At 38.9% G+C, this 21,694-nt stretch overlaps 6 protein-coding genes across 9 annotated transcripts; 3 read left to right on the top strand and 3 right to left on the bottom strand.

The window, feature by feature from the left end:
- The first annotated feature begins 183 nt into the window (after positions 1-183).
- Positions 184-3,243, top strand: LOC124215483 (lipid droplet-regulating VLDL assembly factor AUP1-like). 3 transcript variants are annotated; one of them, XM_046618917.2, is made up of 4 exons: positions 184-330; positions 412-567; positions 684-1,597; positions 2,338-3,243. In XM_046618917.2, the coding sequence occupies exons 2-4, from the start codon at positions 527-529 to the stop codon at positions 2,571-2,573; spliced, it is 1,191 nt and encodes a 396-aa protein (XP_046474873.1). In that variant the 5' UTR covers positions 184-330; positions 412-526; the 3' UTR covers positions 2,574-3,243. The 3 variants fall into 3 exon arrangements, with proteins under 3 accessions (XP_046474873.1, XP_046474874.1, XP_046474872.1); XM_046618918.2 differs by having other exon boundaries at positions 196-567; positions 863-1,597; XM_046618916.2 differs by having other exon boundaries at positions 196-567.
- Positions 3,139-5,796, bottom strand: Ssadh (succinic semialdehyde dehydrogenase). Its single transcript, XM_046618915.2, has 2 exons — positions 5,744-5,796; positions 3,139-5,194 (listed from the first exon to the last, which is right to left on the bottom strand). Exon 2 carries the CDS (start codon positions 5,179-5,181, stop codon positions 3,718-3,720), a length of 1,464 nt encoding a protein of 487 aa, XP_046474871.2. The 5' UTR covers positions 5,182-5,194; positions 5,744-5,796; the 3' UTR covers positions 3,139-3,717.
- On the top strand, positions 5,469-7,082 carry LOC124215485 (peptidyl-prolyl cis-trans isomerase E). The gene is made up of 4 exons (XM_046618920.1): positions 5,469-5,694; positions 5,968-6,137; positions 6,224-6,586; positions 6,700-7,082. Exons 1-4 carry the CDS (start codon positions 5,469-5,471, stop codon positions 7,015-7,017), a joined length of 1,077 nt encoding a protein of 358 aa, XP_046474876.1. The 3' UTR covers positions 7,018-7,082.
- DHRS4 (dehydrogenase/reductase (SDR family) member 4) lies at positions 7,018-9,346 on the bottom strand. Its single transcript, XM_046618923.2, has 5 exons — positions 9,035-9,346; positions 8,361-8,538; positions 8,015-8,239; positions 7,678-7,812; positions 7,018-7,537 (listed from the first exon to the last, which is right to left on the bottom strand). Exons 1-5 carry the CDS (start codon positions 9,151-9,153, stop codon positions 7,367-7,369), a joined length of 828 nt encoding a protein of 275 aa, XP_046474879.1. The 5' UTR covers positions 9,154-9,346; the 3' UTR covers positions 7,018-7,366.
- LOC124215487 (ganglioside induced differentiation associated protein 1) lies at positions 9,052-14,435 on the top strand. Of its 2 annotated transcripts, none has more exons than XM_046618921.2 (3): positions 9,052-9,192; positions 10,648-10,990; positions 11,731-14,435. In XM_046618921.2, exons 2-3 carry the CDS (start codon positions 10,886-10,888, stop codon positions 12,571-12,573), a joined length of 948 nt encoding a protein of 315 aa, XP_046474877.1. In that variant the 5' UTR covers positions 9,052-9,192; positions 10,648-10,885; the 3' UTR covers positions 12,574-14,435. The 2 variants fall into 2 exon arrangements, with proteins under 2 accessions (XP_046474877.1, XP_046474878.1); XM_046618922.2 differs by having other exon boundaries at positions 9,067-9,192; positions 10,825-10,990.
- Fitm (acyl-coenzyme A diphosphatase Fitm) lies at positions 13,251-16,164 on the bottom strand. Its single transcript, XM_046618919.2, has one exon. The coding sequence runs from the start codon at positions 15,930-15,932 to the stop codon at positions 14,775-14,777; it is 1,158 nt and encodes a 385-aa protein (XP_046474875.1). The 5' UTR covers positions 15,933-16,164; the 3' UTR covers positions 13,251-14,774.
- Positions 16,165-21,694: the final 5,530 nt, after the last annotated feature.

The raw sequence follows: 21,694 nt of genomic DNA, 5'->3' as shown, positions 1-21,694 counted from the left end.
TTATTGACATTATTTAATGACATAAATTCACTATTGGAGAGTCCGGCAGAGTACCAATAAGGCAGTAATTTTTTTTAAGCTTTTCCTTATGTGTAAGTCGGATGCCGTGGAACGAACAAACAGAACCCACATATGCAAACTTTGACGCGACTCTAGGTACAATTTCTTCAGTTCATGGTCAGCGTTCTCGAAAAGTCACTGCCAAAAGTAAAGTAAAAGTCACTAACGAAATCCTAGTAATTAACTGGAGTAGCTGGTTAGGAAAATTCGTATATCGCTAAATAACAGCTGATTCAAGATAAGAAGGTCATCCGTATCGCGAAGTGAGAGGTAATACAAGACACAGTTAAAATTGGAAAAATATTAAACATAAAAAAAAAAAACAGTGAACCAACCATAATCTAAAAAAAGGTTTAGAGAAATCAGTACCCTGGATCTGACGTAAACTGGCGACTGGTTAATCTAGGCCGTGGGAAATAGTCTAGAACGTAAAAGTTTTCGATGTAACAGATGTTTCTTGTGAGAGATGTCACAAATTAACATCAAGGAGTTGTTTGACGAGAGCAGGTGAGTCGCCATGTAACCTGTTTGACCTTGATGCATAGAAATCTCACAAACTATCACCGTGCTATGATTTAAATACAACTGGTAATCATTAAGACCTATTGCATATTTTTATTCAGATTTCCAAGCGGTTGGAAACTTGTCGCTCTTTTTCTCTACACACCACTTGGCATAGTTCTTGTCCTACTTCGTCTACTAATCGGGCTTCAGCTCTGGTTGTTTGCGTCCCTTTTACCGGACTGTGATACTCTCCGAACATGCTTGAACCACGGTTTAACTCTTACTTTTGGAATCATAGTCAGAGTGGATATGACCGGCGAGGAAAGGGACAAGAAGTCAAGGATCATAGTTGCAAACAATGTCTCTGCTTTGGATCACTTTGCACTTCGAAGAAATGCGGAGACTGTTACTCCCAGCCTTTGGGAGCTACCGAATGCTCTAAGTCATGCAATGGGTTTGCAAGAGATGAACATGAATAGCAAAGATGCACTGATAGCAAACATAAAGCACTTTTTATCTTCATCGGGCTACAACATCGCTCTTCAGCCTGAATTTGGCTCCACCAATAGCCGCGTAGCTCTTCTCAAGTTCAACTCTTGGCCTTTCAGCATTCAGTCTTCTATTCAGCCCGTAGTTATCAAAACACAAAGGCCTGAGTTTGTCGGTGTCAAGCTAACTTCCGTCGCCTCAACATGGTGGATGGATGTGTTCTGGTTTATGTTTGTACCATATACCATATTCACTTTGAGATATCTCAAAGTGAAGAGAAACATGGACTCCGAGGTACTGGCGCGCGAAGTTGAGCGTGAGATCGCTGACACTCTTGGTATCCAAACTAGTAATCACACAGTTTCCGACAAAACTGAATATGAGAAACGCTACGTCCTGGAGAGGACTAGAAGTGGCACTCTACAAGGTGGCAGAACCATGCCCAATGCCCATATCGTCGCCAATGCTGAGATGAGGAGAATGGCACATCAAGTCAGCGAAGTCTTTCCCTTGGTACCTTACAATGTGATAATTAGAGATTTACGTGAGTATATTTTGTGGCAAAATAATCATTCATCATAAAAAAACTGTAAAATATATTTTTTTATGAGTATTAGTTCTTAACTTGAAGATATTGAAAAAGAAAAACAAAATTTCATACTTTGTCACTCTTTACTTCAAGTAAAATCGATTGTGAACCCTCAGGGAACATTAACTCTAATCAGGATTTTACGGTTCTGTCAAAAATCGTGTTACCTCTAAATTGATTGTAATTATTAAACCGGCAACTGAGTATCAATCGAAAAAATTGATTTCAAAAAACAGTTGAGCAATTGCATCAATGTGCAGGATGGTCCACGACTATTGCTCCATAGGCCACCAATGTATTCCTCGTAAAAATCTGTGAAACATTTTTCACATCTCACCAGAAATTTGTTGATTGCAAATTACGGTCGTTTGAAATTGGCTAATTTGGTAGCACCAGATGGCTCAGAACAGGGCTTTCACATCGTTGTTGAACGGTCACGCGCTTTACAATTGTTCTAAGTGACCACATGCTTCTAGATTGGCTAATTTCAAACGGCTGTAATTCATGAATGACAAACTTTCTGTGAGAAAAAAAAAAACTTTTTACTCATAGATTTCCACGGTCAATACATTGACAGCCTATGCGACGATAGTCTCGGGTCACCCTGTATATCAGATTCCAAATGTTATAATAACACATTGATCACGCACAACAAAGGATGTAAATTAACATTTCCTGTCTCGTAACTCCCTTAGTTAAAACAAGGAGCGTGGATGTCACTATATCCAACATCCTCGAAGGCATAGTAACTTACGTGCCAGAGCCAGCGCCAACTAACAGTGCATCCACTGCATCTGTAAGCAGAATACAATCAAACGAACCGAAAAGTGGAAGTTCGAGCGGAACTTTATCGTTCCAGGAAAGAAAAGCAAAGATGATAGCTGAGGCAAGAGAAAGGTACATCCAAAAGCATGGGTTACCAAATTGCTGACACTCTTGCTACCATTATTATTACTGTTATGATTACCATTATTATTGCTACTACGACTTCTATTATTATTATTATACATTATTATACTTATAAATAATTTAACTGTATATGAATTTTTCCGCTGCATCTATTCATGTCATAATAATACAATCTTGTTTTTAAATTATAATCTTACGATTGTGGGACGATACCATACACTGCAGGAGTAGAAGGTATAAATATAGGCACAGTATATACTTATAACTCCTACGTATGTATAGATATATACATATTTATGTATATATTAAGGAAGACTAGTTCAATTTGTAACGAGTAGCAATACATATTCTATATTCTATACTTTATGTTAACATTAATTATTTCTAAACGCATACATGTATGTTAAATCGGAGTAGCTCATAAAAGTTGTAATTCTGGAGAAACTGAAAAATTCAGCCCAATTATAATGAAATTGAGGTTTGTGTGAATGTGAAGTTTTTTTTACATAATACATCTGTGAAACAGAAGAAAGATGGTCCTTTCAAAATGTTTTGAAATTTCAACACCTGAAATTTTTTCAACACGCTTTATAATTTAGGTGACAAATTTCATGGTAAAATAGCCTGGGGAAGAAGAAATTCAATTTTGGTTCTGCAAGGCATGGAAGAATAAAGATGAATTACGAATTTCATTGATTGGCCACCCTGTTCTGTACCTGTGTTATATATTCTCCAATCATTAGGAGTCCAATGTATGACATTGTCAAGATTCATACAATAAGAAATGATATTACATTCTATAACAACCATTATTTCGTAAGTTTAATTAGAAATATAAGCAGCATACTAACTAGAAAATTCGTATTAAAATGGAAGACTTCGGACATTTATAATCACGCACCTATAAATCGATCAAAGAAAGACAGAAAATAAAAAATCATTAACTCTGTCTTATTGTCTAAGAATAAAATCATCGAAAGCTTGCCTTCCAAAGACTGACATTTTTTCTTGTTCTTTTTTTTCTGTCTTTCTTGAAAGCTCTAGCCCTGAGATCGATCTTTTTTGTAGATATTGCAAATTGACATCGAATTAAGTATGTGAATGTGTCGCGTTCTCATAGTGTCTGGACTCATTGAAGAATGCTCACGAGGTGCTTAAGATAACTTTCATGACTGATAGGCAACGTTTCCTATGCAGACGTACTTTACATCTACAAAGTCGTCGATCCCATGGTGAGAACCCTCTCTTCCCAGTCCAGATTCCTTGATGCCACCAAATGCAGCTTCTGTACACGAAATAAGCCCTTCGTTTACCCCAACCATGCCTACTTCCAGTTTCCTTGCGACTCTGAAAACCTGTGATATATCCTTGGAGTAAAAATACCCTGCAAGACCGACAGGTGTATTATTTGCTTCCCTAAGAACTTCTTCCTCGCTTGAAAATTTGTTTATAACAGCGACAGGGCCAAAAATTTCTTTGTTGTAAATTTGCATTCCTTTGGTGACACGCGTAAGGACAGTTGGGCCATAGAAAAGAGGGCCTAATTCAGGTAAAGGCTTGCCTCCACAGTGGAGCTTCGCTCCTTTTGTAAGGGCATCATTGACCAGGTCAGAGACCATCTTGAGTTGTGACTCTTTGATCAGTGGGCCATTGGTAATCCCTTCTCGACTTCCATCGCCCATCTTGATATCAGAGTTAATTTTAGAAACAAATTTATCGACAAATTCAGTATGCACATTCTCATGAACAAAGAACCTGTTAGCAGAAACGCAAGTCTGTCCTGTGTTGCGAAATTTGCTGGCCATTGCACCAGCAACAGCGAGGTCAATGTCAGCTGATTCAAAGACAACGAATGGAGCGTTCCCCCCGAGCTCGAGACTTAGCCGTTTAATTGTCGATGCGCACTGTCTGTAGAGGATCTTCCCGACAGCTGTTGAGCCTGTGAAAGACATCACCCTGACCCTCGCATCCTCGCACAAGAGCTTCCCAACAGCCGCAGAGTTCTTGGGACTGGTTGTGACAACGTTGAAGACGCCAGCTGGAAACCCAGCCTGTTCTGCCAGATTAGCGAGCGCCAGAGCGGTCAGCGGAGTCTCTTCAGAAGGCTTGACGACACAAGTACAACCAACAGCCAATGCTGCTCCAGCCTTTCGGGTGATCATAGCATGCGGAAAGTTCCACGGAGTGATGAGAGCCGCAACACCAACAGGCTGCTTGAGCAATAGGACCTCTCTACCGCGCACTGGCGATTGGATCACCTCACCATTGACGCGACGTGCTTCCTCAGCAAACCACTCTACGAACGAATTACCGTACTTTACCTCGCCCCGCGACTCCGCGAGGGACTTGCCGCTCTCCATGGTCATTATCTGCGCCAGGTCCTCCGCATGCTTCACCATCAGGTTATACCACCCGCGCAGCAAGTCGCTCCGTTCCTTCGCCGTCGTGTTGCTGAACTCCCCCACGGTGAAGGCTCGCTGCGCTGTATCCACAGCAAGCTTCACGTCCGACTCGCTCATGTCCGGGACTCTGCCGACTACCGAACCGTCGAAGGGATTCAGCACCTCAAATGTCTCGCCGCTACCGGCATTTCGCCATTCGCCGCCAACGTAGGCTTGGTTTCGCAGCATGCTCAGTGCACGCCTGCAACAATGTTGCCACTGACTGTATCGCATTAGGGAAAACATGTTTAACTGTTACCCGGTTATCGGATTATTATGATGAGACAGATTCGTCGGGTTACGTAATCCCTCTAAAAACGCTATGAACCCCAAACGATCGACCGGGTTCGAATCTCGAATTTCGAAGCACTGACGCTTATAACTGCATAAAAGAGGACAGCCTTGCTCGTACTAATAAGCCGCCAGCATGATTCTACCGAGTCTACTCTCGGAACTCGACACCAGTTCGGATTGATATGGTCTTACTGGAATCGAATTTTAATGATCGCTTTGCATGGCGACGGCTTGTAATTGCGCGACAAGCAGTGCGACTTGTTGACAACACTCAGTGCGTCTTACCGGCGTCAGACAATGTTTACGAACGAATTTTATTAACACGTTGTTGTTTGACTTTTATCTGCAGACGACAGATTGATCTCGATTGTAAAATGAGTAACAACGCGAAGAGGACTATATATGTCGGTATGATTCGCCTTGTATTTTTATAATCACTGGATTGAATGAAACTAACCTCAATTATTCTCGCTCGATTTCTGTATTTTCTCGAAGGTACTAATTATCTTGTCTGTTTCTATTTTTCCACTACCCGAGTTATTTTTTTCTTCGGTTAATCATTCACTTGATGTTCAAATATCATGTAATTGAGGAAATAAAGATATGAATTTATAATAGGTTAGGTTAATACTGTCAGTTGTTTTTCCTCAATGTTCCTGCGACCAATGTAATTGTACGTAGGTGGGTTGGCTGAGGAAGTAGACGAAAAGGTGCTTCACGCCGCGTTTATACCATTCGGAGAAATCGTCGATGTTCAAATACCACTAGATTACGAATCTGAGAAGCACCGAGGATTTGCATTCATAGAGTTTGAAATTGCTGAGGATGCTGCCTCAGCAATTGACAATATGGTACAAAAAGACTAATAAACGATATAATCAGAGGCAGTGAGAGACAAATTAATAAATTTATTATTCTTGTGTTTTTCATTCACTAGAATGACTCTGAGCTTTTTGGCAGAACCATAAGAGTAAACATAGCCAAACCGCAAAAGATAAAGGAGGGTTCATCTAAGCCAGTTTGGGCAGATGATACTTGGCTCCAGGAACATGCTGGAGAGACACTAGAAACTGATGACTCTACGGCAAAAGTTGATAGCGGACCTCCAGCAAAAAAAGGAAAGCAAAATCCTCAGGTCTACTTTGATGTCAGTATAGGAAAACAGGAGCTGGGCAGAATCATCATGATGCTTAGAGCTGATATTGTTCCCAAAACTGCAGAAAATTTTCGTTGCCTCTGCACACATGAAAAAGGATATGGATATCAGGGCAGCACTTTCCACAGAATCATTCCAGATTTCGTATCCTTGACTTTGAGTGTCGGTTGAAACACCCCATATTTTTTTTCAAGCCAGAAACCAATCAAAAGAAAAAACAAAAGGTTTTTTCCTAAACTAATATTTTTATAAAACAGATGTGCCAAGGTGGAGATTTCACAAACCATAATGGAACTGGAGGGAAGTCTATATATGGAAATAAATTTGACGACGAGAACTTTGAGCTCAAACATACGGGTCCTGGGACCTTGTCAATGGCAAATTCAGGCCCTAATACAAACGGTTCTCAATTTTTTATGTGCACGGCACGTACGGACTGGCTTGATGGAAAGCATGTCGTATTTGGTCACGTTCTTAGTGGATTAGATGTATTAAAAAAAATGGAAAAATGTGGAACCAAAGGAGGTACCCCTACTCAAAAAGTGGTCATCACAGCTTGTGGCGAGCTGACATAATTAACTGATAAAAAAATGTTATTTTATTATAGCTTTCTAATAAACTCTATAATACATTGTATAAATTCAAAGAGTATCCCAATTTTTTAGCCGATAAAATAGCGATGATAATGAGCACTCTCATCAATACATAATATATAATGCATAATATAAAGCCAAGCATACAAAGAAAGAATCCTTGTTAACTTTGATAATTCGGGGAAAAGCATGTAACAAATGTATTTTTGTAAATGTTATCATTATTTTTTTCTAAAATTGTTTCTGAAAAATTACCTGTGAATAATATGGACTCTGGGGTGTTGAGTCAGACAATGCAAAACTTATATTGTTGATATTTGATGTAGACTTCTCAGAGTCTTGATAACATGCCACCAGCTCCGACGATAGTTTCACCAGTAATGTAAGATGCGTCCTCACTCGCTAAGAAAGCTGCGATTCCTGCTATTTCGTCTGTAGTTCCTAATCTTTGCAGAGGGATTTTTGACATGGCCAAGTCATGTGCTGCCTCGGATTCATAGAGCTATAAATTTTGACCATAAATTTATACATTGTTCACGAGATGTACAAATTTTCACCGGATAACTAATTCACCTTTAGACAATATTTAATCAACAATTGAATTGGTTTCACTGATTGCATATTTATATTGTTGATACATACCGGTGTTGAAAATTTTGTTTTTATTATGCCAGGAGCAATACAGTTGACCCGTATTGATTCCGATGCAAGATCATCAGCTACTGTTTTACACAATGCTAGTAAACTCGTCTTGGTAATTGAGTAGACTCCCAGTAGCTGAAATAAAATGATAAAGATGAAACACGAATAATCATTACCAATTGAAAACTCTCATTTAACTAAATGTAAATTTCGTTTGGGAAAAGTGGTGTGTATAAAAAATGATTCAGTTATTTCTCTTCGTGTCGATTTGTTTAACGTATCTTCATGAATATAGTAATAAAAGTAGAAAAAATGTCTTGAGTAATGCTAATGTTACATTGAAAGGCTGGTATGCTGCAACGGAAGAAACTATGATTATAGATGAAGATTTCCGTTCTCTAAGAAGTGGCAGTGCTTCCTTCATTAGCATAAACGTGGATTTGACATTAACATCAAATATCTTGTCCCACACAGCCTCTTGACATTCCAAAACTGGGCCCACTGCTGGATTCGCAGCTGCGTTAGACACCAGAATATCCAAACCTCCAAACTGTGCTTTAGTCTGCAAATATATGCTCATTGTAGTCTAAAACTCATACTCTAATGTATAATTGTTCATATTTCATTCTTCCAATTTCAATTAGATTTTTGGTAAGTATGTTTTCGTATTTTCAATCCTCCACCTCTAAAAAGAGACGTGCTCTGTCTTCCGCTTTGCCGACGTGACAAACTAGTCCAGAAACTTTTAATCCCTCTCTTGTGAGTATTTCAACTGCTTGATTGACATTCTTCTCTTTTCTACTGCTTATCATTACTTTCGCTCCTTCTTGCGCTAACCGTCTCGCAATCGAAAATCCGATTCTGTAACAATGATATGCGATAGTCATTGTTCTATACATTCACTCGACACCAGTACTAATTGTAAGATGTTTCATTTATTTCAATTGCTGAAAATATACAATTTACACGTGTTAACTACACGTTAAATTCAATCGTAAGTTTACAGTTCGATACTTGTATGTAACATAAAATTTACTTTCCAGTCTTGTAGCCTGTTTATTCCGCTTATTTTGAATATTACATTCAACAATCACCAACAATATGCTCATGCATTTTCAATTGGTCGACCTGAGCACTGCATTAAAGTGTCCCTAGTTGGCCAGCATTCCTATTGGTTAAGAACCCCGGAAATTGTCGCAGACAGTGCGACGTATTTCGAAAATGCCGATGTCATGTAAGTCGATGAAAATTATACCTTTGTCACTGACATATTCAATCTTTTATTTTCAAAAATAAAGGAAACAAGATATGTCAATAATTACCGTTAAATTTGAGTAAAAATTTTACATGTACCCACCCGTCTGTTGACGCAGTGACAATAGCGACTTTGCCTTGCAGCCGACTACATTGTGGCGTTGTCGTCGTCGCAGTTGTCGCAATTGTCCGTAGACCCTGAGCTAACGATAGACGAAGCATTTTCGATCCAGACACTGACGTTTGATACTACTGCTTACCGTAATTATACTTTCACAGAAATGTTACGCACATAATTCGGATCGTAGTAATTTAAGCCCTTAATAGATTAACAATCCGTGGTAAAAAGTAAAAAACCGGCAATCAGACTTGTTTTGTGTGGCACCGACTACAGCGCCATGTTGTTTATATACATACCTGCTATCTCACGGTTCAAAGATCGAGAGTACTATAATAATTATGTTTTGCCGTAGTTATGAGTTAGATAAGATTCTCAAGGCCGATTTCTATCCTCGATACGTTCGAATTGTATACATTTTGGTTAAATTGCTTGACTCTAAATCAGAATACTAGATAAATCAACATTTATTTGGGGGGATTAATTTTATCTGCCAGGCAAAAAACCAGGCCCGAAGATAGGGTTTTCGATCAATGGTATCGATTTATCGTTAAATCATAAGTCATGATTGAAATACACATATCGAACGAAAAAACACTTGCACACATAAATGTATATATTATAGTATATACATACATGTACATACACATAGTATGTCCATGTCATATGTCTATTTCGTTCTTATGCACATTTAACGATGTAACCAGATATACGTTGTTGAGTTGTAGCCAATTAAGAAGTTTTGCAACAATTTAGCAATTAAAACAAAGCTATTTTTCCAGGATCGAATTATGCAATTTCAAAACTTCAATTTTTTTTCTGGTTCCGCATCTTCGAAGAATATCCTCCGATTCAATTGACGCGAATATCTATCTTAATTTACATTTACAGCGCATTTGACGGGTCATTGCTCGTATGGTCAACTATTTATAAACTTGCTTGCTCTCTTTGTAAACTGGCATAAAAACCAACTTTTTGCAGATCAATGTATTTAATAAGCACCAATATATATAATATTTGAATGACTGAGTGGTAAAAGAAATGCATGTTATTTCTCCGATCAACGATGACCAGAAAATCTGCAATTACAGTAATTTACTCTAGTATAGCATCGCCGGAGAAGTTCCAATATTTTGAATTTCGCAAAAATAGTCAATCACTGACTCCTTAAAAATTATTAAGTATCCCCCACGCGTATGTATATTTGACACGACAGACTCGTGACTTAACGGTTTATCATCATACACTTAGCTGTAGCAACTACGTAATTATTGTAGTAATCGAGCCACTGTACTGTTAGACGTATACTATGAGCATACCGGCCATTTCTGAAAAGCTGCTACCTAGGTCAACTATGCTTCGCAACCTGCAATATACCGTAATTTCTGTTTCAAAGTCTGAGTATGAAATGTAGGTGATCCATCTCACGATAAGATAGCGACTGTGCTCAAACCGCGAAGAAAAAAAAAGCAGAAAGAGAAACGACCAGAATGGGAAGCGATAATTTCAATGAATCGAATTCAAAGACAGGCTTTATACGAGTATCAATATATATATTGCGTTGTCTGAAATGGTCAATGTAATTATTGGTCCAACAGGTGTTGCCGAATAAGGAAATAGAGCTACAAGACGCACGTCACGGTGGCTAGATTTACGGTGGGCCAAGTTAACGCAGGTGTATAAACATAACTATAACGGACTGTGTCTGTGCTGTACGTCCCTGTCTGTCTCATTACGTAACGCCGGATCGCTAACTTGTATATTCAACCTGTAAGACCGCTACGAGCGGAGAGAAACAGCATCTGTATTCAGCTGATCTTTGACGGCGGTCTGCAGATGGTGGCAGCGACTGATGATTCCTCCGGGACGACCGCCTCATCCCCGGAGGCGAAAGTTCAATTGACTCTCTACTATCATCGATACTCGTTCTACTCCCAAAAGGTACTGTAAAGAGACATATTTTTACGCTTATACACGATATTCGATTTATAAATATTCAAATATATTCTAAGTTGCGCTTCTATTCATATTGTGTAGGTATTCCGCAGCTCTACGTGGGCGTGGCTTTCACGTGGTTTTTCTTTATAATAAATCATGTCATGCTTTCATGTCTATCTTAATAAATGTGTCTGGGTGTGTAATTAGTTTCAATAATTTTTAATGGAACGAATCTACTTTTCGAAGTCTTATAAGATTTTAAATTGACGTTAATTTCGTTTGTGGTTTGAAAAACAATATACAAATTCAACCCGATTCAAAATTTTTGGTGACCTTGATGGGATTACACAGTTTAAGTTCACATTCATTTGACTTTTATCTAGACTATTGCCAGTAAACTTTCGTTTATACGTAAAGGTAAATCCGGTTGCAAGTATGTTTAATCGGTTGACGAAAATTCAATCGATAACAAATCATTAAAATAAATTCAATTAATTATTAATTCTCGTGGAGTTTATTTCGGTACCCATCAGTTTCTGGAATTTCAATCATTGTAAACACAACACCATTACTTCCGAGCACAATTTAACATTGCGTAAAATCATTCCCATTCATTTTTATTGGAGGATCTTTAAACTGCAACCATTGCAATTGACCCTACGGAAGGCAATTTATTTCCAATCGATTTCCACCGATTTCGATTCCTTTCTACTTATTGTTAATCAGGAACGTAACGTGTTTAGGTTCTCCTGGCGTTGTACGAGAAAAAATTGGACTTCAAACTTCGCGAGGTTGACATAACTCGAGGGGAGCAATACGGAGCTTGGTTCCTGGGGTTGAATCCACGCGGGGAAGTTCCGGTACTCCAAGACGGTGATAAAATAATACCAGAGTCGGTCCGTATAATCGATTACCTCGAGGATCATTTCACCGGTGACAATGTGCCGTCCCTCGTCCCGTCGGAAGCCTCGAGCAAACAGAAGATTCTCGAGTTGCGTAAGGTGCTCGATCAGCTTCCCGGAAATGTGTTGACCGTTGGCTCGTTTCACCATAAAAAATTCGTCGACAAACCGAAGCTCCCGTTCATCGGACCCGTACGATGGTTGTTGTCACGGGCCGAAGAAACCAGCGCTGAAACTCTGCGCATAAATGCTGAAAAAATTCCAGCGGCGCGCGAAGTTCTACTGAGAAAAGCCGCCGCTCAAGAAAAAACTCACGAAATTGTTCAGGACAATGATAAATTCAACGACGCTTTGGCCCAGGTTGAAACAGCGCTTGAAAAAGTAGAAGAAGCTCTGAAACCAGGCCCGTGGCTTGGCGGGGAACAATTCACCGTTGCTGATGTCTCTCTGGCTGTTTTGTTAGAGAGGATGTCGGGTCTGGGTTTGGACGGGAGACTTTGGGGCACTAGGACAGATATCAAAAATTATTACGACAGACTGCAGCAGAGGGAAAGTTTCAAGGCAGCCGTTCCGAGAGGCTGGTTACCCCTGCTCTCTCTGGCTCAATGGCAAACGCCAGCCACTGTAACGGCCGTCTGTTCAGCCGTAATTGCCGGATTTCTTTGGTTCAAGAAGAGGCACTGACGCTCTTATCTCGTTCCGCCGATCATTCAAATATACGCATAAAATCCGATATTTGTGAATTAGGAAATATAACGACGTTCTAGACGTTTATGTATGTGTGTGTATGTATACATATATAGATATGAGATTATAAATATACTATGCACAAAGTTCTGTGATATTTGTTGAAAATGTTCTGTCAAAGTATCCTCAAAACTCGAACAATATATTTTCAAATATTAGTAATCCTCATGAAAACCTATATTCAATAGTAATAATAACGATCGTAACGAAACCAATTCGCAGATCTTGAAAACCTATAATCTGATGCTGACGGAAAAATTTAAAGACTGTTACTCCTGGGTAAATTTTTGTAACCCGTACTCTACGGATAAGTCCGTAGACTAGGGCCATAAGAAGCCGTTTTAACGATCCGGTAGCCTCTTTACTGTTGGTAGCCGTTTAACACAAAATCCCATAAGACACAAAAACCCCATTATGGTAACTATCTTTAGTCAACGCTTTATGCTTTCATCATCATTGTCGATAAAGGTGTATCGATAATGACATTATAAAGTACAAGTCATGTCGTATTCCCTATTGATTATTCATGATAGGTGAATTGCAAAACGAAATCACCTACTATACATATATTCCAAATGGAAATAATGCGGGTTATATGGAGAACCATGTAGACATCAGTGATAAAATAAATTTATTATTCAAGAAAGACAGTATAGACTTATTATACAGTATCCTTAGTTACCAAACAACTAATATAGTTCCCCATTGCCCAATACACATTGATTGATTAATGAAAATCTGTCTCATGATCAGGTTCAGCAAGATCACGGGGTCGTGAATTTAAGACAATAAACAAAATTTAGAAATGTATAAAAATAAATTTTTTTACAGCTTAAAAATGAGTTCTATATGAAAGATGTGTATTCTTGTAAATTTTAACGCCTAAATTCATACCTTCTAAAATACACTTGTCAGTGAACTAGTTACACCGAAATTTGCCCAAGATCCAATGATTATGTGATACCAAGTTTACCGAATCGTAATAGTATTTGTATTCAACACCCGCAATTACTTTCAAACTCGTACATGATAAGCTCGTCATCGTACTTGTTTAATCAGTACTCCAGAAAGTTTAAGTCAATATTACGATAATAAATACTCCCATTAAAAACCGCCTGACATGAATAAAACAAACAAAACAACACCAATAAAAACACGTTGATAAATTATACTATGTGTATATATTAATAAATAATATGCTGTATTATAAATAGCAATTGCTCTAATACAAAATTCAGGTAACAATCCAGGTAGAGGGTAGTAAATCGTTTGATATATCTGTTTACACCGGACAAATATATTTACATGGTATCCAGTGAGATTGGCATGTAAAATTCCCTAACTTTGCAAAATATTACTCCAAAAAATGCACGAGGTTTAGATACATAACGTTAATGTAATGTAGCGTCAAATGAAATTGCTATTTCACAATGTAGCGTCAAATGAAATTGCTATTTCACAACTTCAGAATTGGGAAAAATTCAGTAAATGTTAACTATAAAGGCTGAAATAAAGTATAGCGTACCAATTCTGCAATTAGGAAAAAATGTGAGTAGTAAAACATTTAATTACTTGTTGATGTCACAATGGATCATCTTTTTCTATTCTCTTTCTTTGATGAAGTGAATGAATTATTATAATGAATTACGTGTAATGCTTTACCAAAGCGAAGTCATTAAAATTGCAACCACAGTACTTAAAATCATTGCACACAAATTAGTTAAAGACTGAGCGTTAATAGAGTCATTTTAAATGCTTCTACTTATTTTATTAAATATTTTGTTTCAAGTTTGATTGTCTCGTAATTGCAAAAATATGAAGTGATGGCAATCAATAAAGAGTTCAAGTACAAAAGGAACATAAGCACTTTTGCACAAACTTTGACTGCTGTATAAGTATAATGAGGCTTTTGTAGTCATTCCTACCTCAATGCAATTAACAGATAAATTCAATTGTGGGAATTGTAAATTTTCAGTATACTCTGAACTACGGAAAGCAAGTTTTGTGTCATGGATTTAGCGAAATACTTTGCTCATCATTTAGAATGAAATAGATCCCAAATTCTTTTGCAATTCCTTGTTTTTTCAACGCTACTTAGACATTATGATTTATTAGCCAAATTATCTCGGACCATAAATTCAGTTAACTGGTTCAGCCTCTGACTGCCTAGTCGAACTCTGAAACTCTGTATATTCCTGGCTAGTCCTAAGAGGCATTCCCATGAATCTGGGACCAGATCCATTTAGCGTTCCACGCCTGGTACGGGCTGCTGCTGGATCACGAGTCGGTTTAAGATCGTTGTACTTGAAAAGGCCCTCTGAGGGTGCAGAGAGACTCATTTTTGGTAGTTTGTACCACCAGTGATACGTAATGTACCAAGTGAGGATGGCGGCGAGTCCGCCCAACAGTTTCTCTACCATGCTATGGAAGTACAGTATAGTAGTAGACAGCATGAGGTCCCAGAGCAGTTGTTGAAGGGTCATAGCTACAAAGAGGGCCCTGAGGTACGGGGTGAGCGCCTGGTGCGTTTTCTTCAAAAACGCCAGATCACTAGTTGACAAGGTTCTAAGTGGTCTAGACGTTGCTTCAGCCATCGTGTTTCTGTTGTGCTCTTCGCGCATGATAAGATCCGATATTCCTTCCCATCCAATGAGAGTGGATCCCTCCTCAGCGAGAATAAGGCTCGAATAGACAAGGATAAAGGCGTGCCCAGAAATGTCGAGACCACTCCAGAACCGCCCAGCTTGTAAACACGTAAACCTGGATTGAAGCTGAGGGTCGCGAGTGTTCAAGCATCGACCGAAATGGTTCTCAATCATCCTGAACGTAGTTGTCCACATGAACCAGGCTACCGTGGCAAAAATTGCACGACCCAAATGCTTGGCCAGAATCACCCTTCGCCCACAGCCGAGGGTATACGCCGTGAGCGTCACCCAGGGGATGATGACCGAGAGAAGCCAACCCCAGGCCCACTTGACAAAGAACTGGTTAAAGAAGGTGTCTGTTCTTGAAAAGTAGGTGCGAGGCATCGGGATGAAGTCTGCTACTATCGAAACGAGAAACAGTGCTCCGCAGTAAAAGGCTACTCGGAGTCGCGTGTCAAAGAGGAGCCACTTTTTACAGAGGTGTATCAGCATCGTCACCAGGACGAGACCCACCGACGACGGCGTCGAGGTCGGTCGCGTGCCTCCTCGGTCCTCCGTGTTCACATTTGGACGGAAGTTCAGGTTCGCCGACGACGGGATACCCGAACCACCCGTCGACGGGTGCAACGGGCGCCGCTTACCCGTTGCCATTTTTCGAAACCCGGACGACTTACAGTTGGATTTCTTGTTCCAAGGAGCCTCGAATATTCGCGTCACGTTGCCGAAAACATCGCACGTGCAACCGTTGAACTAACTTTTCGCATCAGCTCTACAGGTTATTTTTGTGAAATCTATAGCTGCGCACGGAATGGTTCAAGTCACGGAGCACCAGGTCAACAACTGCCTTCGGCGTTGACTGAATATACGTAAAGACTGCTAGCTTTATGGGCATTATTGGACTTTTCGTAATCGAAAATGGCCGACCTAAATTCATCGTTAAGTAGCGCCCTCTGCGTCCTCCGATACACGCGCAACCCAATCCGGCAAACGGTCGGTGCGAAAAGACGACAAAAACTGATGTTACCATCACTCACCGCGTGTGCCCAGATAATGCAGTCGAATGTTATTATGCCTATGGAATGACGAACAGGGAACAGACTGAAACTTTCATATATACCCATATTAACGATGCAGTATAATTCTCAACTACGCAAATTCATTCGAGCCAAATTCAGCAATCCGTCAGATCGACAAAACAATGTTATCTAAATAGTTGCACAATAAACGTACACCTGATCTGCTGTTAACAGAATTAGAAACAGATAATACAATTGTGTAAGAATACTACATATAGGATATCAGAAAGTAATGACTGATTTTACTTAAAGATGGATTTTCCTAATTCTTTATAATCGAATTCTCGTCAATTATCTACGATATTTCCGTCAAAAAATTACAGCTTCCTCCGCAAGCATCTGCGGGGTATGAGAAAACTATTTATAGCATACACGTATTATGTATATCTTACTCTGTAAGACCTTTTGGACACAATTTTTTATTCACAATTATATCATAAATAACAATAATTCAATGATCATCCGTTGAAAATTTTTCCCAGTCAAATAGTCACATTTTTTATTCCAACTGATGTACGATTTGCCTTTTTGACGGATCACTTCCTTTTTGTCGAAAGTAATAAATTTATATATATAATGTGACAAAACATTTATTTTCTGACTTTTAATCGAGTCTAAGATCAATTAATAATATTATACAATGCAAGTTATCATATTAGTTGCCTTTCTTGTTATGTATGTGAATGTGAATTTTTTTACAAAAGTATTTAACAGTAGATTCAGTCAAGTAATCTAAAAATCAAGTGGGTATACAAATTTGTCATAAAAATTTTAAAATGATTTTCTACAATGCAGATTTAATAGCGAAGTTGGGAGTTAATTTCTTACTGAATTGCATCTTGTAAAATGCGTCTCTTAGACGGATCACCCGTACCTCGAATGTACAAAATTTTAACATCATTCTTTTTGTTATTTTTAGTAGCTGGTTTTGAATGAGCTTCGTTTTCTTGTTCTATATCGTTTGTCAATTGCCAAACTCCAATTTGCCAAAGATAGGTGTACCTTGATGACTTTAATTAAGATGCGAAATTTATCAGAGATTTATTTACGTGGAATTCACTCTGACTAAACTAGAGAAATCCGAAGGAATTACGATTCCACATGCGTTACACGTTATCGAAGCGTAAGTTTTATTGATAATGAGTTAAATTTAGGCAAGAATGAAATTATCGTTTGAAAAACTATAATATGTTTGTATTTGACCAGTGAAAATAAGTTAACTTACGCTCGTTTCCACACCACCGCAAGCGGTAGAGCAGGCGGCGCGTTTTTTTTTTAACGTGGTATCCCCAGTAGGCCTATTCCACGGAGAATAGTTGCAAGATCGATCTTACGTTCTCCGAAAAATTTTAAATGACTTCTTTTCACATGTTAATTGGGGAAAATTGTTTTTGACAGAAAAAGCTGAAAGCGACAGAAGGTTTGATTAGCTGAAACAGATAAAAGGTTTGATTGGCTGAAACGGACAAAAAGTTTGATTAGCTGAAACAGACAAAAGGTCTGAGTGGCTGAAACAGACAAAACGTTTGATTAGCTGAAATGGACAAAAAGTTTGGTGAAAAAATTGGTTTTGTTGCCCTGAAACAGAAAATAATGCGTTCAGTTAAACGAGTGTTTCTGTAAATTCAAATATATTTCATAAATACTTACGCCAAGATTCTCCACTATCACTATACACTACCGAGATTTTCGTACTTGCGCGTTGAGCGCCGGGTTTCAAATGCCGCGTTTTCTCTCATAACTGATAGGTATCAAATCCACGCGCAAAAGGCGCTGTGGAACTTAAAAACCATTACTCATTGAAAAAATTGACCGAAGAGCTGAAAGATTAGCACATTGAGAGTACGTAACTCTTTTATAGACTATTTGCAAAACCGACGTGTGAAAAAACGTGTCCGGTTCTCGTTATTAATTTACGCGCAAAAGGCTGCGTCCAATTCTCGTGATGAATCTACGCGCAATAAGGCGCAACAGATCAAACTGTCAAAAAATTTGTATTATCTGGAACTTGTTATATACCGTTTGAAAAATCGACATGTAAAAAAACGTGTCCGATTCTAGTTATCAATTTACGCCCAAAAGGCTGCGTCCAATTCTTATAATTAATCTACGCGCAATAAGGCGCGACAGATTAAACTCTCCAGAAATTTGTATTATCTGGGACTTGTCCCAAAAATTCTGTAGAAATCCAATCCACATCTGCATCTTTTTGAATTAGATACATTGCTATGTGGATTGTTGTTCTCAGATCATAAATCGAATCAAAATCGGAGGGGAGGTTGGAGGGCATGCATTATTGTGTGGCGTGACGGTCGGCGGTCCTCTTCGACGCGAAGTCTTCGAGCTAAGCATCTCTCCCCATCTAGCGTACCACGGAACGCGATAGATTGTCCAAAGATGCGTTTTGCCCATTCAGACGGTCACAGAGATCAATTGAATGGAAGAACGATCGGTAATGACTAAATAATTGAATTGCATAACGATTGAAAAATTGTCGCAGTCACAAAAAATGGAAAATTCAATCTCGTTAATACTCAAATGCTTACAAATGGTCGCGAGACTCGAATACGGAGTCTGTTGGGAAAAAAATGTCTGTGATCGTTTGACGCTGTGGATTACAAAAGTTAGTAACATCACGGCACATCGCGACCTTCCTACCCTTGCCTGTTTCCCAACGGAACTACCCAACGGAAAAGAGAGATTCACACACACACATGCATAAATCTCGCGACGGATCCCAAAACGTCCACCTACCTACCCGGTTACCTTTATTCGATCTAAACGATTCTCCATTTTTTCCAACACACAACATTCTTCATCATTCGCGCCGTGGTCACTGACTTACATTTTCATTGATTACCTGTTGGGATCAAAATGTTTTCGTATCATAGTCTGCGTACTCTGTTTACAGTATCGCGGTTGTATCCCGCCAACCCTAATATTGTATGTATTATTTTATTAAATATTGGCAGACTATCGGTACATTAACCTTTTGTAAAATTGATTAGTACATCCTGTATACCAATTAGCATTTTTCTAAGCGAGCTAAGCCTGCAGATGATCAATACTTATTGGATGTTAAAAGATTGAAAATGATATATAAGATGCAAGTTGATTACGTTACGTTATGCCAGACTCTGGAATTTTATCAATTTAACAATAATGTGAATAATTGAATACTTTCAAAACCTCAGATAAACTCACCACTTAAACGGCTTCATCAGTAAATTCAAACGTAGATTATTACATCAGTTACGAAACACAATTCGATCTTGCGAGTGCCGAGTAAGCGATGGTTACCTGTCGCGGTGCTCATTCCACTTTTAGCAACGTGTAAAATTTGTAGCTTTAAGTAAGCTACAATAAATTGAATTGCAAAAAAAAATTATTCGACTGAAAGTCAAGCACGTTGCGATCGTGAATGAGCCTATCCATGCAGCTGAGAAATCGAAGATTTGTGTAATAATTGTTACCGCCACGCCACGTGACAGAGGAATTCCAGGGAAATACCCATAATCTAACATATGCAAACTCACCAATGTTGCCGAGAAATGGAAAATTTATTCGGAAGTCTCTGCTTAAATCTGTAAAAAAACGAAACAAGACACTTGAATTAATTTAGCAAATCGGCTTTTCAGTTTTCAGATTAATTGCTGTCTAGTTTCATATTTATGCATCGCATGTTACGCTAGAACAAAAGTTTGGTTTTATATGTACCTCCGTGAATTATCACTCAATAATTAAAATAAGTATCGTTACCTTGACTCTGGGCTGTACCACACTTTCACACGTAGTAGTTTTTGTAGCATCTCAGGTGTATTGGTAAAGCGACGCACTTTTCACGTAATTCAGATCTTCACTAATCTGTTATCCACAAATCCACACCGCAATAAAACTCGATTTTACACTCACTTTTTGTACTGTAGCTGTCTGTTTGAACTGAATGAATAAACTTGCTAACAATGTAACTGCGTATTCGCTGAAAATGAGCCAAAAAAATAATTATATTGACACTCGACGCACAGAGACAAAAATACACATCAGTGAAGTCTGAAGTTGCATAAAACAATGAAAACTCGGGACACGAAATTCACCTTCAACGTTCGCAGGATGTTTTTATTTCAGTAACTCGGTTTTTCTTCAGGCTACACGCGGCTCCTCGTGTAGTATTTACAGATGCGTAGGGTGAGAAATGCACTGATCGAACGTCTTGACACAACCTGAAGAACGCGGTCTGAACGTTGAACCGTCACCGAGAACACGAGAACACGGGATTTCGCTCCAATTGCTCGGAAACGACTGACGCCGCACGGCGCTCGGAAGAGAGTAAAATCAGTTCTCTGAAGATCGGAAAATATTAATCTCCCCCCCCCCCCCTTCCGCTGCCGCTCTTCCCATGGAGTGGGGGTAGCTGCACGCGCCGGCCAAGCTGTTTTCCCCTCTCGTGGCCCCCGCTCCATGAATAGAAAGACAGAGAGGGCGGGAGAATTATTATCTCCTATCCTTTAGAGAACACTTAGGGTGCTATTTCATGAGCAGTAAAAAGCAGCAGTGGTTTAGTAACTTATTAGTTTTCACCAGCATCAGTCTGGTAATTTTACGCAGCAGTAGCGCTGCTCATGAAATGGGTCGTGGAAGAATTTAAAAATCTAAGATTTTGAATTGAGATTTGAAATTAAAAAAATGGAGAAAATCAAGAAGCTGATGGCGTATTCGGACTGCGCCCAATCGATTCCTCTCGAAAAATTACTTCGATATAGTGCATCAAAGAATTAATTTAGGTATTTTTCAAAATCGTTGAACTTTCGAATGAAAAAATCCACCGGGATCAGCCATGCTTTCTTGGGATTTTCAGAGCTTGGGAACATTTCATCTCAGAATCGTTTTGCAGGACTCTTTTACCACTAATTGGACCATCAACAATCCGAAACAGACAACAAAAAGAGCGTAGAACCAACAATAGAGGAATTACAAAGGAAATCATTTATTTTTGGGCTGTAATTCTTGATATGTTGCTTACAGCGTATTCTATAGCGCTTGTATAAGCTCTATAAATAGCTGTTCGAGATATAAGAAAATAATCTAATTTATTTTCATTATTTTACAATCGTAATTCATGTAATTCATTGAAACGAATAAAGTATTCATATTTTTTTCATTATTGTTTATTGTTCCCATTAAGAATGGCCTTGGACACACCGCAGTATTTTCAGTATGGACTGTGCGGTAATAAGTGTATGAAAAGGCAGCTCAATTATGCACGAGTGCACGATTCTGGAATAATCAAAATGAATTAATTATTTTCTTACCTCGGAAAACTGCTAGCGTTTTATTCGA

This window comes from Neodiprion pinetum, chromosome 3, assembly GCF_021155775.2.
Source record: "Neodiprion pinetum isolate iyNeoPine1 chromosome 3, iyNeoPine1.2, whole genome shotgun sequence".
Taxonomy (NCBI): domain Eukaryota; kingdom Metazoa; phylum Arthropoda; class Insecta; order Hymenoptera; family Diprionidae; genus Neodiprion; species Neodiprion pinetum.
The sequence above is the reverse complement of the archived record's forward strand: the minus strand, read 5'-3'. Positions and strand labels throughout refer to the sequence as shown.

What these genes read in the sequence shown, in the direction of transcription:
- LOC124215483 (XM_046618917.2), top strand. Translation starts at nt 527, where the DNA reads ATGTCACAAATTAACATCAAGGAGTTGTTTGACGAGAGCAG. An exon ending in GAGTTGTTTGACGAGAGCAG is followed by an intron (nt 568 to 683) that starts GTGAGTCGCCAT and finishes ATTTTTATTCAG; the next exon opens with ATTTCCAAGCGGTTGGAAAC. An exon ending in TGTGATAATTAGAGATTTAC is followed by an intron (nt 1,598 to 2,337) that starts GTGAGTATATTT and finishes TAACTCCCTTAG; the next exon opens with TTAAAACAAGGAGCGTGGAT.
- Ssadh (XM_046618915.2), bottom strand. Translation starts at nt 5,181, where the DNA reads ATGCTGCGAAACCAAGCCTACGTTGGCGGCGAATGGCGAAATGCCGGT.
- LOC124215485 (XM_046618920.1), top strand. Translation starts at nt 5,469, where the DNA reads ATGGTCTTACTGGAATCGAATTTTAATGATCGCTTTGCATGGCGACGG. An exon ending in GAAGAGGACTATATATGTCG is followed by an intron (nt 5,695 to 5,967) that starts GTATGATTCGCC and finishes AATTGTACGTAG; the next exon opens with GTGGGTTGGCTGAGGAAGTA. An exon ending in ACAGAATCATTCCAGATTTC is followed by an intron (nt 6,587 to 6,699) that starts GTATCCTTGACT and finishes TTTATAAAACAG; the next exon opens with ATGTGCCAAGGTGGAGATTT.
- DHRS4 (XM_046618923.2), bottom strand. Translation starts at nt 9,153, where the DNA reads ATGCTTCGTCTATCGTTAGCTCAGGGTCTACGGACAATTGCGACAACT. An exon ending in GTCACTGCGTCAACAGACGG is followed by an intron (nt 8,539 to 9,034) that starts GTGGGTACATGT and finishes TCATTGTTACAG; the next exon opens with AATCGGATTTTCGATTGCGA. An exon ending in CAGCATACCAGCCTTTCAAT is followed by an intron (nt 7,813 to 8,014) that starts GTAACATTAGCA and finishes ATTTTATTTCAG; the next exon opens with CTACTGGGAGTCTACTCAAT.
- LOC124215487 (XM_046618921.2), top strand. Translation starts at nt 10,886, where the DNA reads ATGGTGGCAGCGACTGATGATTCCTCCGGGACGACCGCCTCATCCCCG. An exon ending in ACTCGTTCTACTCCCAAAAG is followed by an intron (nt 10,991 to 11,730) that starts GTACTGTAAAGA and finishes TAACGTGTTTAG; the next exon opens with GTTCTCCTGGCGTTGTACGA.
- Fitm (XM_046618919.2), bottom strand. Translation starts at nt 15,932, where the DNA reads ATGGCAACGGGTAAGCGGCGCCCGTTGCACCCGTCGACGGGTGGTTCG.